The sequence below is a fragment of the Taudactylus pleione genome, unplaced genomic scaffold (genome assembly GCF_031769625.1).
Source record: "Taudactylus pleione unplaced genomic scaffold, aTauple2 ptg000114l, whole genome shotgun sequence".
Taxonomy (NCBI): Eukaryota; Metazoa; Chordata; class Amphibia; order Anura; family Myobatrachidae; genus Taudactylus; species Taudactylus pleione.
The window spans coordinates 14,794,466-14,813,450 of NW_028284516.1; the positions used below are offsets into that span (position 1 = coordinate 14,794,466).

The following is an 18,985-nucleotide window of genomic DNA, read 5'->3' on the forward strand; positions in this document are numbered from 1 at the left end:
GCTGACCATACTCTGAAAATATGCATAGACTAGACTAGAACTGCATAAATACAATTTCTTTTCTAAACCTCAATGGGGCCTAACACAGGTTCTAATACTTGTATGTTATGTAGAAATTAAATCATTAACCCTATGATGACATATATATATATGAAACGCCTACCGTCTGGGGCCGGCCCCACTGACATCAAAAGTGATGTCAGTGGGAGTGCTTTCGGCTCTGTTTGAGCCGAAAGCACTCCAGGGTTTGCAGCAACGAGACCCTACCACAAGGGTCTCGTCGGAAGCTAGATGGTCTCGATGGTCTTGACCATCGCGACCATCTTCCTGGCCGCTCTCTATAGCTGTGGGTGGTCACCCACAGCTATACGAGCGGCCCGGAGGCGGCTCTAAAAATCAAGAAGGACGGCCCTGATTCAGAGCGAGTGCTCTGTCAGAGCGTCCGGCTCTGAATCAGGGCCTCTGTTCCAACTCCGGGTCAGACCCGGAATTTTGGTGGAAAAGGGGTATTACTGTAGGTGCGAGTTGCCGTTTTCTCAGCAAATTCACATTGCAATCCATTTAGAAACTCGCGTTATACCAGTCAGAGTAAACTCGCATTTTTCCCATTTGCACCTCCCTGAGGGGTAAATTTACTAAGATGGGAGTTCTATTAAGAAGTGATGTTGCTATGGGCAATATCACTTCTTAAATAGAACTCCCATCTTAGAAAATTTACCCGAGGGTAGGGAAAATCTTTATTTTAAGGTTAAAACATCGGGAAGCTGTGCAGAACCCCTTGGACACCACACACACACACACACACCAATGACTAATTAGGCAATTTGAAGTTTCCATTTAGCTTAATTAGTCTACTAATTTACAAGTAATTTTTTAGGGGTTAAAAAATGGCCTCAAATTACCACAAAATCAACTTTTTCATTGCTTTATTCACCCCAAATTTAGAGTATTTTTTTTTAAATGTAGCTGTTTATTTATTTTTTTCATATTTTTTTAATGTTACCTCAAAGTATCCCGAAAATATTTTTTTTCCTTCTTTTTTTAATTTAGTTTTTTTGTCATTTTTTTTACTTTTTTAAAATAAATACACAAATCAGCCATTTAACACCATTTATAAAGCTCCAGTACTTTCCTTATGCCCACTAACAGCTTTCTATATGATTCTGCAAACAAAATTGTCAGTTTTTTGGGGTCCAGGAAGCTCACCCCACTATTTCATGCACTTCTCTCACATCGCATTTGGCTGACAATTTGCAGCCCCTCGCTGCGAGTACCGTGAATTGGTATTTTTAATTGAATTGGAGAATTCTCGGGAGCACGGATTTGTGCGAAGTGTGCGAGTTTCATTAAACCAACTCGCACCTAATTGAACTGACCCCTTAGTGTTGGTTATATTTTTCGGTGTTTGCCTTGTCTGTCTTCTTTATGTTATTTGTTTAGATAGAGGGGGAGAGGAGAAGGAGCAGAGAGGACCACACACACAAACTCTGAGGACCCATCCCCAGCCTCACTTCCTAATAGGAAATGATAATGTGCAATTATTTGCTGACATTAAGTTCATATTTCAGCATACTTACCATTAAAAAGTTTAATTGTTTATTTATTGATTCTGTGAAAAAAATGTTAACTTGACACATATATTTTGTAGATCTACAGTACACAATGGGGGGAATTTAATTTCTGGGGTGTTCAAAATGTGCAGTCGAACAGGGGCACCACCCCACCCCATAGAGGGTGCACCCCTCCCCAACATCCCGATTTCAGCTGGATAGTACTGTCCCACTGTTCCACCTGTGGGCCGAAGTGGCCTGCGGGTGGTCAAATCGGCAGCTTGGGGACCTCCACTGCCGCAGCTGTACGGCGGTGCCAGATCCCGGAGTAGCTGAACAGGTGCTGCACGCATGCACGTGGCATCCATTCAGTGGCGGGAGAGGGCTGGGGAAAGCCCAGCTATTGACGGAGTGCTGTGCTTACCCCCAGCCTGACGTTATTTGGAGGCGTGTCATGCGGGCAGACCTCCAAATAACGTCACTTAGGGACGTGGTCTATGGTAATTAGGCCACGTCCCCATTTACGAGCGAGTATTGGGCGCTGTTAACTGAGCGGGCACAGGGTGCTCTGACCCCTGGAGTCGGCCCTGGAATAGACCGACTTGCACCTTTAGCCCGGCCGACTGAATGCCTGATTCATACAAAAGTGCTTGCTACCCTATAGGGTAGCGAACAATTTTGTGCAAGATCACGCCGCTGTAAAGCGCAACAGCTGCCACGCAGATTCGGCTGGGTGAACGTATTCACCCTTAATTGAATTCCTTCCCAAATGTGGGATCCTGGCTTTGTGCAATGTTTCACACAATATAATGTTTCAACAGGAAAAAGTATTGTATTGTGGGGCACACACAGCGACTGGCGATATAATTCAAATATGACTTTTATTATTTTATTAAAATCAAATTGTGATGTGAATGAATCCAATGGTCATTACAGAGTCAGGAAGGAATCCCTCACCTCATTGAGGTTAAATGGTCGGCTGTCTCAGGGGGTTTATGTTAAGCCTTTTCGGAATCAATATAAATAGAGTCAATATACATAGAATCAATATAAATAGAATTTAGAAAAGGCTGAAAGATGTGCTTGTGTCATTTCACCCTCATGATCTATGTGACTTTATTGTACTCAATATTTCTGGAATGTTAAGATTACTTTTGACATTGTGAGTTCTTGTTTTTAGAAAGTAAATCCTTTTTTCATTAATTGCCACAACATAAGAAGGATTGCAGGGTACTTTTTCCACAGGGATCCTTGTTAAATAAGCTTACCCATGGTTTGCATGTGGGGACGCTTCCACTGGCAGCAGCCATTTTCACAGGAGATAGAGCTTTTTGCCCTTTAATAAATAGAGTGCTATTTATGTGTCAGTTGATATTAATTTGTTACATCTCACACCTGTCTTTGGTTCATTCACCTATGTGTATTAGTAGGGAGTGCGTATTATTTAAGTAATTTGCCATGTTTCCTGACTATTATTTTCTCTAAAGACCATCAGGAATACATCCACAACTATTGGAAGGTCTGTCTTCATGTTGTTTGTCAGACCGTACACCGTGCTTGCCGACATTCTGGCTGTCCTGTCCGGGAGGGGCAGCCAGGTCGCCATAGCGGTGGGACGTGCAGCGGCATAAGGAGGAAGTGTGACAGGGACATGATGTTTTATTGGGGGTGGGGTGAGGTGTGACCACGCAATTACCTCATCATAACCCCGCCCCCCCGCTACACACCAAGTTTACTGGCATTAGAAGCATGGAGCAGGATCACAATGATGCAATTCAGTGCAGGACCACAATGATGCAATTCACCCTGCTGCGGGGGTGTTTGTGTGAAGATGCGGGGAGCGCCGGGGGCGCCACTTGACTCTTGGGAGCCTCGCAGCCATTCCGGGAGAGTAAGCGAGTTTGCTGTACTCACTGGGTCCTGATTCAGAGGCGCACGTTATTTGCACGCAGTGCCGATGTTCATGTGGCGGTGAGATTATTTGCTACTGCGTATGCACAAAATATTCTGAAAACCCTTATGACGTATGTGTTACCCAGAGTGTATGCACAAATGTGCTGCTGCGTAAGGCAGGGGTTCCCAAACTTTCTCAGTGTGAGGCACCCTTAGGGTCACCATAATTTTTTTAAGGCAGCTCTAAGCTAAAATAATAAGTATTTAAAAAATAGAATAAAGCTAGAGGAAACCTGTGCTATTCTTACCCATTGCCCCCTGTCTCTCTACTCTTGCCCCCTCTGTCTCTCTACTCTTGCCCCCTCCGTCTCTCTACTATTGCCCCCTCTGTCTCTTTACTATTGCCCCCTCTGTCTCTCTAATATTGCCCCCTCCATCTCTCTACTATTGCCCCCACCGTCTCTTTACTATTGCCCCATATTGCCCCCTCCGTCTCTCTACTATTGCTCCCTTCATGTTTCTTCATTTGCCCCCTCCATGTCTCTCCATTTACCCGTCTCCTTTTGCCCCTCTCGATGTCTCTCCCTTTGCCCCCTCCATATCTCTCAGTTTACCCCTCTACATGACCCTCCTTTACATACCTTTAGTTGTGATTGTCAGCGCCGTTCCGCAGCATCGCTCCTCAGATCAGACACGCACTGCGTTGTAGCAACAAGCAGCCTCATGATTCACTGCCTGTTGCTTTACAGTGATAGTTCTCGCCTCACTCTTTGCAACCCCCCATCTCCTCGATGTTGCCAACCCCTTTACCACCCATGCAACCTCTCTCCCAACCCAGGGAGCAGCGGCGCACAGTTTGGGAACCACTGGCATAAGGAAATGCTGGTATCAGAAATGGCAAGGACAGGCCATGGGTGTTCCAGGGTGGTGACTGGGAGGTGGCCTGAAATGAATGCAAAAAAATCAGGTGTATTACGAGAGCCCTAAACAACATCACCACTTCATATATCTCCAATCCCAGCCACACTTGCTCCTCTTGTTTCAGCTCTGCCCTCTTAATATTATAATGTAAGCACTGCAGGAGCATATTAAGAGAGAAGGGGGTTCTTATGCAGCCTCTCATCTCTCTTGTTGACTCATGCTCTGCGTAGACTCTGGCACTGAGTCTAATCTCCAGGAACATGGGGCCTGCCCCATTTTCCTGGTGATCGATCTACTGCTCATAACCAGATATCCGGGAATATGACACCAGCGCTATTTTCCCGGTGATCTCTGGAGCACTGACAGACAGGTGAATATTGTCTATGGGTGCAAGGTGTGTAGTGTGAGACCCTCCCGGACCCAGGGACCACTGTACCCATTATAGATCTGCTCAGCAGTATGCACAGCAGCTTGCTGTCTACACTTTGAATTCATGTCTGCATTTATTTTGTCTGCCATGTATGTTTGGTACTTCTCACGCTTTATCCTACACCAGTGGTGTCAAACTCGGGCCCTCCAGCTGTAGTGGAACTACACATCCCAGCATGCAGTGCCACAGGTTTACTATTAGGACATGCTAAAACTGTGGCAGGGCGTGCTGGGATATGTAGTCCCACAAAAGCCGAAGGGCCTGAGTTTGACACCACTGGCCTACACTGTTGAGACATGTAAGAAATAAATGATGATGATGATGATGATGATAATAATAATAAAAATTATACACCATGCAAATAATTCACATTCTGATGTATTCTAGGAAATATGAAGATGAATTGGACATGGATAAAGTAACAGCTGCCATGGTGCTAACTAGTCTGTCTACAAGTCCTTTGGTTCGCAGTCCTCCAGTTCGACTTACTGGTAAAAGTGTATTACTCTTTTGAAAAATTTATTGTTATTACACACTAACAATATGTCACTGTTCATACGCTTGGTTTCATAGCCATCATCAACATCAGTGCTTACTTGTACATACTGTATATACGCTTGTGCAAGGGATATGTCTGAAAACAGGCGGCCCCCGATAATTGAGTATCCTACTCGCTGCAAGTAGCATAGGTGGGTACATATTCACTGGATCAATTCAACATTGCTCCGGTGCAGAGACAGCTTATCCGAAAATCAGTTGTATCGCGATCTTTTTCATTGCTACCTCTGTAGCAGTGAAAGTCAGCACTGTCAAATCTGACTCGGCAGCGCTAGTGTGCCTGCTGGGCCTCATGCAGGCACTCAAAGCCCGGGGCCCAGCAGAAGGAGCCGGACAAGCGCGGAGGCAACCCGGATGATGCCCGATCAAACGCCTTCTGAAGATGATGAATGCCCCCAAAGTAAAGCTCCGAAAAGATTATATTTTCAGACCTTGGTGAATTTAGGTCCTCATACTAGTCCTACTAGTGTATGGGGACGGATCGGGACTGAAACGTAAGTAGGAGAAATCAGTGATATCTCATGCATTTCCTTTATAATAAATAGCCCCGACCCTTAGAGGCCCATTCATCAAAACATATTAATCACTTGTGATAATTATGGTTTGCACTTGCTGCGAGTTCATACAAAGTTTGGGAGGCATTCATCATGCCTCCTGCCCTAAACTATCACTTCTGAAATACTGTTGGTTCTATGAAGTCAGTTTTTCGGAAGTGAGACACTTTTCTCCTAAAAAGAGAGAGGGACCGGCTGATCGCTGACACCCAGCACCAGCATGAAGCCTCCTTTCATGCAGTGGTGAGTGCAGTGGAGCCGGGAGGAGGGACGGGAGGAGCTGGCAGGCACAGGCAGCCAGCACACAGCAGAGAAGGATCTGAAAAGATTCCTCTGCTGCAAAAGCTGCCATGTAAACAGCAGCTTTTGAATACTATCAGGAGCTGTACGCCATCTGAGGATGGCATACAGTTACATATGCAATTTCTGAAAATCTACCATTTTTGGATGTTGATGAATACACTCATTTTTACATGCCCATACTAAAGTATGGGAAGTGTGGAATTTAACACAGATGGATTGTTGTAACCAGGAGATATCAGTGAAATCGCATGTGTTACAGGTTAAATGAATAGTAGTGATACTTTAAATTGAGATAAATAAGTGAAAAGTGTGCTAAAAACCTAAGTTTAGTTATAACTTATCCAAAAGTAGGTGGAAATAGAGGACAGTGAACTTCATTGCCCTCCCCCATCCCCCCATAGAGGTACTTTTTCAGGAGATTACACAACTCTCAGATGGCAAAATTACAGAGACAAGACATTTCCGCTCTTCACTGATCAGTTTACCCCATATCAGTGTATGGGGAACAATAATTGCAGCACTACAGACAACTGCTGGGGAAATTGGAGATTTCTCAGTGATAAGCTTTATATTGATCAAAGCCATTAACAGCCCTTTTTACGCTGCTTTATTAATAGAGACCACAGGGAGATGGCCTTTCAATGATGGAAATAGCCATTTCCGCCAGAGATATAGCTTTTCTTATCTTAATAAACAGAGCCCCTAATCTTTTCCTATATAGTCTTTTCATCTTGCATCATGTTCATCCTTTGCATATTATACCCTTACTGAGAGCCTAAGTTGCCCGCACACATGCAGATGCTGTTATTTGGCATGATCAAAAATTGGATCTGCTCAGGTATCATAGAGTTGCATGGTAAATACATATAACGTTCCACTTTTGCTGACAGATGTAAATGGTTCTTGGAAAGAAGCCGGCTGTGTATCTTCTAGTGCCAGCAGCAGCGGTTGTTGGAGCTGGAACACAACCAGTGACTGCTCCAATCCATCAACTCCATCCCCACCCTTGTTTGTGGACAGTTTCAAGCACTTCCGATGCCCGGTACGTCCAGATGACAGCACCGATGATACAGACACTAGCAACATCTTATTCGAAGACCCTGTCCCAAGGAAAAGAAAGGTTTGTTAACATTATAATCTATAATATTTTTCAATTTTCCTACAGGATTATTTTTGTCATTCATGCCTCCTGCTCTTGCAGCGTAATCATTTATACTTAGGTTTAGGTGTTGCATGGTTTTACAGTACATGTGTGGGGGGAGGAAAGCTCAGGCTAGCATGCAAGCACCAAAGATCTCTAAAAAATTAAGGGGTCTATTATAAGGATTTTTGATATTTATCAAGGGTCTACATAGACGGCAGCTATGCCAAGTGTCGCTTATACAGTGCATCATCACTTTTGCTCCAGCACTGGTACCATGGGTGTAACTGCCATAGGTGCAAGGGGTGCAGCTGCTATAGGGTCCAGAGCCAGGGCCGTAGCTAGGGTAGTGCAGCCGGTGCCATCGCACAGGACACCACAGGTCAGGGGGCGCTGTTTGTGCCTGTCAAATTTCTGTTTATTATCATTCTCACTTGTAGCTTCCTCTAATTTCATCCCCAGCATCTCCTGGCCTCCTCCATCTCTTCCCTGGCCCTTCCCCATGAATCCATTGCCCTTTTATGGGTGCATTATGTCCCTTTGAAAAATGAGTGGGGCGCCAATGCTCTTTCTGGCACAGGGCACCAAAAAGTCTAGTTACGGCTCTGTCCAGAGCTGAGGGGAGCCCATCTTCCTTGTCAAAGTTATATATATTTTTCACCATTGGGTGGTACATAGAGGTCCTTACAAACTTTTGCTATGGGGCCTTCAGATACCTAGTTATGCCCCTGACTGGTACAGTTCCCACAATATAACTTGTATGCCATTTTAGTAAATTTACATGTAGAGTTAGTGGAATTGTATCTACCGAAGAATGTGATCTTTATAAAGTAGGCTGGGTGCATGGTCATTTATTTATGTGTGTGTTTCTTTGTATATAAATGACCTGTCGTCCAATCAAGTCCACCTGGTCTTTTCATAGGTTTCAGTTTACAAGCAGGTATTTCAAACATGCTATAACATTTCTAAAAGAAATCCATTTATCTTAATTGACCTATTTGTTACCATGAATAGACCTGTATACCCACCGGCTATGCAGTAAGACTCAAACCTATAACTGAGCCCATACAGCTGTCTAAGAAACAAAACCAGATTATATAATTTTATACTGCAGTCACGCTGATGTCTGTTTGATCCTTCATGCAAGGCTAGAGATAGCTGACTTATTGATAAAGTCTGTTGTGTATGGTTTTGTGCTGCCATGTCATCTAATGTTAGTCACATGCTAGACATGAATATAGTCCCTTGTGTCTGATGTCTCAGCTGGTTATGCCAACATAAAGTTCATTGTTGCTGCCCCACATTCGACCTAATGCAATTGTGAAGAGATCCCTAAAGGAAGACCCATGTTCGCCATATTCTGTAGATGGGTTATATTTAATTATTTTAGATTTATAGCAATATATGACAAAAATTCCACACAATACAATATTTGAATGTTGTAAACACAATTTCTTATAGCAGATAACATGCAGGTTAATAATTAATCATGATAATTACCAATAGAGGGCCTGATTCAGAGCCGGTCGCTATTTGCGCTCGCTCGTCCAGAAAATAGGGGTGGCTATTCAAATGAACCGTTCGCTGTTTGCGGTCTGTTCACGCCTCTAGGTCTGAATGAGCGAACAAAACTTGCGGTCGTTTTTTGGGAAACTACGCCCCCTGTCTGCTCGCATCCTACGTCATGTCCGCTATTTATTAGATTAATCGAGTACATCGAACAGGGTATGAGCTGCTCGCTATTCTTGTGGTTGGTTTTTGCTACCACAATTTTGCGAGCAGTTCTGGCTATAAAATAACCCAGTGACGTGGTCAATGACGCTGCTGTTTTAAATATGCACACCCATAAAACGCCCGTTTTGACCTTTAAGCACGCCTGCGATCGGATCTCCACTCCCCGTTTTCAAGCACCTTCCCCTGTTACCACCCACATACGCCTCATCCTGTCACTCAAATTAGCAGGCATTCGCTATTTTGCGAGCACATGAATTTCGGCAGCACTGACTGGTTCGCGCATGCGTATAACGATCCGTACGCTTGCGCAGTTGGGCAAACATCGCTCGGAGCGAACGAGCTGCCACTTACGAGTGGCTCTGAATCAGGCCCATAGTGCAGCAAGTAATGTTGATGAGTTAAAATTAAATAATGCTTAGAATGACAAAACCGAAATAATAATAACTTTTTAACTGTATTCACCTAATGCAGAGCTTTCTGCTTATACTGTAATTAGTATCTTTTTTCTGTTATACTACATTTAAATGATAAATGTAACTTATAGGGGGGAATCCAATTCAACGCGCTATTGAATAGCGACGGGAGGGACTCCCGAAGCTATTCAATACACCGCACTTTTTGGGCGCGCTAAGGATTTCTTCTCACACCCCCCTGGGGATGCGAAGAGAAATCCGACCAAAGTGCCGGGTGCGCTGCTGTTTTTCTGCATAGCGCGGCGCTAACAGCCGCGCGCCCGGCACTTTGGTCAGAGAATGCCGGTTACCGCGCCTTACCACCCTTTTTAAGGCGCGATGACCGTGATAACCGGCATTCTCCGACCACACAGCACACTGAATTGAATAGCTCCGTGAGGTGGGAGAGTCATCCCGTCTATCTGATTGTATTGTTTTCTGAGTTTGTGCACTATTTATCTCTAGAACTCCATGAAAGTAATGTTCAAATGTCTCTGGAAGAAATGTGGGAAAATTCTGAGCACTGCAGCAGGAATCAAGAAGCACATCAGGACAATTCACCTCGGGTAAGTCACTGTGACTTTCTCTTTAATTAGTAAAGTAAACAGTTTGGGGTATATTTACTAAAGTGCAGGTTTTTAGAAGTAGAGCTGTGGCCCATAACAGCCAATCAGATTCTACTTACCATTCATCTAGCAGCTTCTAGAAGATAATAGATAGAATCTGATAGGTTGCTATGGGCAACATCTCCACTTCTAAAAACCCGCACTTATACCCCTTGGAATTAAGATTTCAAATGACAAATACTAAAGATTAGTCAAATTATTTGGCTGAATCTTAACTTTGAACACATTTTTCAGATTTGTCACTAGTGGAAACATTTGAGTGAGCCAGGGGCGTATTTAGAGAGGAGGGGGCCAATGTTCACTCACCATCCGCGGCCCCCTCCTCTCTCTCCGGCGGCAGCGGCGTACTGACATATTCAGTAGATTCTGGGCACTAGTCTGTGCCCAGAGTCTACTGTGCATGCGCAGTACACCAGAAAAATGGCGCGGCAGCCATTTTCCCTGTGATTTTCCTACTGCAATGCGCACAACGCCGGGAAAGCAGCCGCTGCGCCAACTTTAAAAGAGTTCTGTGTAGCGCCTCTCCAGCCAACGTGGGACATCGGAGAGGTGGGTATTTGGAAGTATGGGTGAAGGGTGTGCGGTGTGGGCCCTCATGGACCTAGGGGCCCGTGTGCCGGGCACACCCTGCACCCATTATTTATATGCCCCTGGAGTGAGCCCTAATTTGTGCATAATGTTAAAACTGTATGTCATGAAATGTTGAGCTGTAAGAAAAGAAATGAAAGATGACCACTGCAGGGTGCAGCCAACAATGTAGATAGATAGATGACATTAGAAACCTCTCTTAAATCTCTTATTAGTCTTTTTTACTCTACAAAGCTTTACTTAAAATTCTATTTGTACAGTAATATTTTAATAGGTCTTTAATAAGTATATTGAGTAGTAATAGCTTTGAAGGTTCCATTGATCACAATTCTGTTCTGCAGTTCATACAGAATTTCAAGCATTTCCCTTACAAAATGCCACAGTAGGTCATTCAGACTAGTGTATATTTTATATCAGTTGTGACTGAAATTGCCACCCTGATAGAATCATAAAAACATTTTTTAAAGTCTAAATATTGCAATATGCTTAAAGCTAAATGTGGCCAAGTCTTAAGCTGGCCACACACTAGACCAACTTACATCCAACCAGCCAACTAGTTGATTGGTTGCAATGAAAACCTGGTAAGGGATGAAAGTAAATGACAATCAGCAATTTGCTCCCAAACACCGGAAAATGGACTAAAAACTGTTGTTTGAACAAATTGTTTTGCTCAAACATTTAACAAACTTGTCTGACCGACCATTTTCATCTGTTTTCTGGCATTTAGCAGCAAATATAATGATCATCATTTACTCCCATACGTTACCAGATTTTCATTCCAACCAATCAACTAGTTGGTTGGTTGGATGAAAATTGGTCTAGTGTGTGGCCAGCTTAACAAATCACTTCTTTTCAGGCTAATACCAAAGTATCTATAGGTGGTCCAAATTGTTGTAATATGCTCTAATGCTACAGAGATTGGGCTGTTGAGGAAGCTTTAAATGGCCTTCTTTCAGCTTATTACATGCAACAAAATGTGATTGTTGATTGTAATTTACATTCTACCATCTGTAATGCAAATGTATCTATTTTCCAGGACAGATATATATATATATATATATATATATATATATATATATATATATATATATATATATATATATATATATACACAGTGCATCCGGAAAGTATTCACAGCGCATCACTTTTTCCACATTTTGTTATGCTACAGCCTTATTCCAAAATGGAATAAATTAATTTTTCTCCTCAAAATTCTACACACAATACCCTATAATGACAACGTGTAAAAAGTTTCTTTGTGATTTTTGCAAATTTAATTAAAAAAAAAACCTAAGAAATCACATGTACATAAGTATTCTCAGTCTTTGCTCAATACTTTGTTGATGCACTTTTGGCAGCAATTACAGCCTCAATTCTTTTTGAATATGATGCCACAAGCTTGGCACACCTATCTTTTAGCAGTGTCGCCCATTCCTCTTTGCAGCTCCATCAGGTTGGATGGGAAGCATCGGTGCATAGCCATTTTCAGATCTCCCCAGAGATGTTCAATCGGATTCAAGTCTGGGCTCTGGCTGGGCCACTCAAGGACATTCACAGAGTTGTCCTGAAGCCACTCCTTTGATATCTTGGCTGTGTGCTTAGAGTCGTTGTCCTGCTGAAAGATTAACCGTTGCCCCATTCTGAGGTCAAGAGCGCTCTGGAGCAAGTTTTCATCCAGGATGTCTATATACATTGCTGCATTCATCTTTCCCTCTGTCCTGACTAGTCTCCCAGTTCCTGCTGCTGAAAAACATCCCCACAGCAAGATGCTGCCACCACCATGCTTCACTGTAGGGATGGTATTGGCCTGGTGATGAGCGCTGCCTGGTTTCCTCCAAACAGAACGCCTGACATTCACACCAAAGAGTTCAATCTTTGTCTCTCATGGTCTGAGAATCCTTCAGGTGCATTTTGGCAAACTCCAGGCGGGCTGTCATGTGCCAGGTTCTCATATCTCCACAGAGGAATGCTGTAGCTCTGACAGAGTGACCATCGGGTTCTCGGTCACCTCCGTGACTAGGGCCCTTCTCCCCCGATCACTCAGTTTAGAAGGACAGCGAACTCTAGGAAGAGTCCTGGTGGTTCTGAACTTCTTTCATTTACAGATGATGGAGGCCACTGTGCTCATTGGGACCTTCAAAGCAGCAGATATTTTTCTGTACCCTTCCCCAGATTTGTGCCTTGAGACAATCCTGTCTCGGAGGCCTACAGACAATTCCTTGGACTTCATGCTTGGTTTGTGCTCTGACATGCACTGTCAAGTGTGGGACCTTATATAGACAGGTGTAAGCCTTTCAAAATCATGTCCATTCAACTGAATTTACCACAGATGGAATCCAATTAAGCTGTAGCAACATCTCAAGGATAAGCTTCATGGTAAAGGCCATGAATACTTATTTACATGTGATTTCTTCATTGTTTTTTTTTTTTATTAAATTTGCAAAAATCTCAAAATAACTTCTTACACATTGTCATTATGGGTATTGTGTGTAGAATTTTGAGGACAAAAATGAATTTATTCTATTTTGAAATAAGGCTGTAACATAACAAAATGTGGAAAAAGTGATGCGCTGTGAATACTTTCTGGATGCACTATATATATATATACATATATATATGTATATATATATATATAAGTCTAGGGGGGTGTACTAAGTACTGGAAAGTAATAAATCGAAGAGTGATAAACTACCAGCCACTCAGCCCCTGTCATCTTACGTGCTGTGTTTGAAAAATGACAGTTAGGAGCTGATTGGTTGGTAGTTTATAACTCTCCACTTTAACACTTTACAGAGCTTAATTCATCTGCCCCTAATTAACAAGAATCATCACTGGCAGAAATTCTAACTGTCCTTGGACAACCATGGCACAGGAGATTTGTTAGCTTTGGGGTGTACTACATTTTGCGGAACATGTCCTTCATATGGTTTACATCCATATTGAGAAATGTTATACATCATGAGCAAGAACAAGATTTTAGATGCCGGATTCCAACTTTGCCCCACACAAAAATTTTCATATTCTCTCTATGAAGTCTACAAATGATAATATGCTTAAAATTTTACACTCATGTGCCATTAAGGCTGAGACAGTCGCTTCCATTCCCAGTACATGCCGCCACACACCTGCATTAATTGGTATCTTCTGCAATTGAAGTGCTATATCTATGCAGATATCGCTCCCTACCCGTTGTATAATTTGCTGTGAAGATGGCAGTGTATCGTGATTTAAGCGGCTTTGAATGAGGCTAGATAGTAGGTGCCAGAGAGATGGGTCACTCCACCTCCCAAATCAACATCTTATTTGGATTTTCTTGTACTACAATTTGACCGCGACTACACAACAACAGGGAAGACAACCAGTGTGTGATACAATGTTCCCTTTCTTCTACGGGGCATTGGAGCTGACAGTCCACCAGGGTCCCATTGCTGACTCCACTGCACAAGGCTATGTGCAAGTGTGCATTGCCTGGGCTCGTGAACAATGCTACTAAACCCAAGATAACTGGAAATATGTAACCTGGTCCGATGAGTCGAGGTTCAAACTGTTTCAGGCAGATGGACGATTATGTATGTGTTGAAAACTCCACAAAAATGCTGCATGACAACAAGGGACAGTCCAGGGCGGTGGTGACTCTGTTATGGTGTGGGCTGCTCTCAACTGGCACGTATTAGGACCCCTGATACATCTGCAGACATCACTGGCCAGCGACGCTAAGTAAACTATCCTTGCCGATCATTTTCACCCATTCATGTCAGGCACAACAATACGCCACCATACAGGTCCAAAGCCACCAGAGTTCAGCTGGAGGAGCATACCTCTGAGTTTGGCATCATCAGTTGGCCTTCTCGTTCGTCGGATCTGAACCCAATAGGACACATGTAGGATGCAATTCAATGTGCCATCAATGGCAGGGTTCCACGACCAGCCAACATCACAGAATTGTGGACCATTCCTCAGGAGGCTTGGTGCCCTCTTTCTACATGGTACTCTCAGAGCTCATGGAATCCACGATTGGTCATGTTGCTGCTGTAATCTTATAGAAGCTAAGACCTGTGCCTTACTAGGCAGGTGTCTTAGTATTTCTGGCACATGAGTGTATATAGGTACTGATGTGTAAAAGTCTGTAAATCACACTGCAGTGCAAATAGAATTGAGGGCTTGTACAGTGCTACACATAGCTGTTCTAGCTTATTCCTTCATAATTTACATAGTGCTGCTCATTTAGAGGGAGTATTCCTGACACCTATATTCTCACCTGCACTTGTATGTATCTGCCAGTCTTTTCATTGATTATTTAGCATCTGGTCAGCAGGCTGTTCTTTTATAGATGTCATTTTGACATTCACCTTTCTCTCCCAAGACGACCTGGAGAATCTGACGACTATGAGGGAGAAGAGGACTTCTACTATACTGAGATCAGGCTGAACAATGACTGTGGCACTGAAGGCTTATATAACCTCTCATCTGTATCTCCATCTTATGCATCAGTTCCCTCTACAATACTTCTTCCAAATGCTGGAAATTGTGAAACTGTATGTTGCAAGACAGAGAGCAAGCTGATTGGCCGTCTCAGCAGATCAGCCCCTAACTCCTTCTATCTCGTACAGTCTGACCATGCCTACCAGGTAAACCACAGCATTCACGCAATGTTATGTATGTTTACATGTAATAATCTGAAATCCAGCATTCAATTTGGGATTCTGTGGAATGCTAAGGATTTAAGGGGCCTATTTATTAACCCTATTTGCCGCACTATAATTACCATGAAACTCAGGGCCTGATTCACTACGGATTGCTATTGCGATTACGCATGCTGTTCTGCTGCGAAAATATTAATGTCTGCAATCGCAAAGCCAGCATAAAGACACCCACTACCGTTATCTCACATCCGTAAGACATCGCAGACCTGCGTATACATCGGTAACATTGAGTAACATCGGCCCCTCACGCACAATTACAGCAGCCCTGACCTGTCTCAGAAATTACAACTCTCATGGCGCGCAGTGAGTACACAAGCTGCGTATGCCATCGCAGTGGATAATTTAAGCACGCCAAAGTAACGGCGTTCAAACGGTCTGGCACGCCTGTGTTTCTCCAACCACTCCCAAGTCACCACTCTCAAACGCTGACGTCCCGTCACTCGCTCTGCGATGCCTTTCTTTCTGCGTGCGTGATCGCAGAGCGATCGCAATGCTAACTCACACACGCGCACTGCGACGCATAAGCATGCGCACTATCGACCGATCTACATACGCGGTTGCAATTGTGATCCATGCTGAATCAGGCCCTGAGTAAAGAGACTATTTTTTAGGCCACTAACAGAGCTCAGCACAGTTCCCATGCAATGTATGGGCATGTTATGGTTGTTCTATATACTATTCTTGACTGTGGGACGTAACACCATCCTCAGGTGGCGCTTGCCCACTACTAGCTATGGGGAGAGAGTCCAGAGAGGGATCCATTTGGATCTGTCCATCTCCTACGGCCCTCACAGTGAGCATATGCGGTAACACTGCCGGGACAGAGGTCTAAAGCCCAGAACACACTATACAATGTATCGTATGATATATTGTCCTGATGCAGATCGGAACAATTTATTGTACACATTGTTTAGTGTGCACGCCCGATCCGTGGTTCATCACATAGTCCCTCCTGCTGTTCTGCACGACGCAGCACGTAACGACACATCGTGCCATCCTACACCAGATCATGCAGTGCGTACGGCGCGTGCGATGAATCATTACATAATATCGCACTGATGCTGGGTCGTACCATCTCATGGTGTGTACTCAGCTTAAGTGTTAGGCTTAGCCAGGACAGCTGCTTCTAGGAGCAGCTGTCCCAGAATGGGGGCAATGATAAATAGCTCCAAAACCTGTTCCTGACTCACCATGAATATTAGGTTTCAGGACATTTATCACTATTTTGGTAAATACACCCCATAATGCGGTGCATGTTTGGTCAAATCTTCAGGTTTAGGTCAAGTGAATCCAATTTCTTCCATTGTTTAGCACCCAGAGTTATAATTTCCATGGACTAAAATTACAGCTAAAAATGTATCACTTAAGGCCCTCACATACAATTGTATTATTACAATAATAGGATTTTTATTCTGTATTTCACTGATTATTTTGTCAAAGGATTTGGTTGGATCTTAAAACTTAATTTATTGCCTCCCCATATATAACTTGTACACTACTTTATAGTATGTGTTACAGTGATACATAGAAGGATAGTCAATTTATTGGTCCCTCACAGGTGCATGTAACGAAGGAGTTAATATAGACTACAAACAAAAAACAAACCAATCACCCCCAGCACGCCATAATGGTGTATGTGTTTACAGAAATAAGGCATAATGTAAATATAAATATACAGTAACTTCTATTATATAACCACCATTTAGAGCAAATACGGGCGATTCAGAATCATACATATCTCTGATAAACTCCTCTTGTGACAAAGTGGGAGTGACTGTGCGGCAATGGGGCATTTGCATGTGGTATAAGTATACCTTGGGCTTGTTGCAGGCTCTTCAGAGGCTATCATCGAATGGTTCTCCTGCACCAAGGGTAGGGCTTGTGCAAATGGCTATTAAATGATGATGATGATTATGGCTGCTTTCACCAGCGCATAAATGGGGCAGCTCAGTCACAACTGACTCAGACTACAGGTGGAGATACACAATTATTTCCGAACATTAGGCTGTAGAAAACCCGCGGCACACCTCAAATTATAAGGGCTTGAGGGCCAGGTACCAACCAGATTGGCGTGTAGTGTAGCCTTTTCAGAGGTGTCCAATTTGTGTTAACCCTGAAATGGACGCCCCAAGAGCCCATTTTTTGGCAAAGCATTGCAGTGTAAGTAGCTTTGAAATTGTAAAAGTTACAGTACAAGATTAGATGTTCCAGCTGCTCCAAGTCCTCACACAGGACTGCCCAAGCTCTGCATCTAAGGCATCAGTAGGGAGGGAATCGGTATGAAATACTGACAGCTGAATAGCCGGCGGTTCTCATACTGACGACGAAAGCCCGATCAGCTACAATTCCGACTGGGGCTGGTAAGTAACTTAACCCTCCCCTGTCCCCCCCTTAACCCTAACCTTCCCTTGGTGGTGCCTAATCCTAAACCTCCCGGGGTGGTGCCTAACCCTAAGTCTCCCCTGGGGTGCATAAACCTAACCCCCCCTCCCCGCACCCTACCCCTTCTGGGGGGTGCCTAACCCTAACCTCCCCCCGAATGAAGGTAAGCGGGGACAGGTTAGCATTAGCCGGGGGAGGGAGGGTTAGATTTAGACACCCTCGGGGGGACTTAGGGATAGGGTTAGGCACCCCCCTACCCGCAGTCTAGCCCTAACACTTCCGGGTGGGTATCTAACCCTAAGTCCCCCCGGGGGTGCCTAAATTTAAATCAACCCCCCCCCCCAGTGGCAAACGCAGGATTTTGAAAGGGGGTTTCCAAACAATGACAAAAAAAATAGAAACACATACAGGTACCACTCCTTGGGTTCTAAATAATCCAAGATTGCTAATACATTACTGTGCAAAATTTCAGATGCATTTATTACATATTTCGTCAATGCCTTAATGAAGGAAAATGCATCTGAAATGTTTCACAGTAATGGATTAACGAGCCTGGATTATTGAGTACCTGAGGAGTGCTGCCTGTATCCGACTGTATATATATATATATATTTATATATATATTTATATATATTGTTGCATAGTCCCATAGTCCAGCACTCAGTATGAATTGAATAAAGTTTGGTTTAATTCAATTATAGAGAAAATCCCATGTGGAGCTTTTCAGCCCCTCCAAGAAATTAAAAGGCGACACCGAGTCCTCCATTGGAAACATAGACACGCTCACTGGCACAGACACACATACACACACCAACAAAGACTATACAGACACACACTTACACAGACACACTGACACACAGACAGACTACACAAACACACACACACTGACACAAACATTGACACACACACACACACTGACAGACTACACAGACACACACACTGACACAAACATTGACACACAGTCCACGCAGACACACACACTGACACAAAGATTGACACAGACACACACACTGACACAAACATTGACATACACACAAAGACAGACTACACAGACACACACTGACACAAACATTGACATAAACACACAGACTACACATACACACACACTGACACAAACATTGATTTACACAGACTACACAGACACACACAC

General features: G+C 43.6%; 1 protein-coding gene and 1 long non-coding RNA gene across 3 annotated transcripts in view; one reads left to right on the forward strand and one right to left on the reverse strand.

Moving 5' to 3' along the window:
* The window catches only part of ZNF704 (zinc finger protein 704), a 104,950-nt gene that overhangs the window by 61,624 nt on the left and 24,341 nt on the right, over positions 1-18,985 (forward strand). For both annotated transcript variants that reach the window (XM_088471551.1, XM_088471552.1), the window contains exons 3-6: positions 5,182-5,285; positions 7,100-7,329; positions 10,002-10,102; positions 15,114-15,378. In XM_088471551.1, coding sequence (XP_088327677.1) covers positions 5,182-5,285; positions 7,100-7,329; positions 10,002-10,102; positions 15,114-15,378 — 700 coding nt within the window. The remainder of the gene's footprint in view (positions 1-5,181; positions 5,286-7,099; positions 7,330-10,001; positions 10,103-15,113; positions 15,379-18,985) is intronic.
* Positions 6,951-18,985, reverse strand: part of LOC148524971 (uncharacterized) — a 113,775-nt gene continuing 101,740 nt past the window's right edge. Inside the window, exon 3 of the long non-coding RNA XR_015878329.1 lies at positions 6,951-7,309. This is a non-coding gene — a long non-coding RNA (uncharacterized LOC148524971). The remainder of the gene's footprint in view (positions 7,310-18,985) is intronic.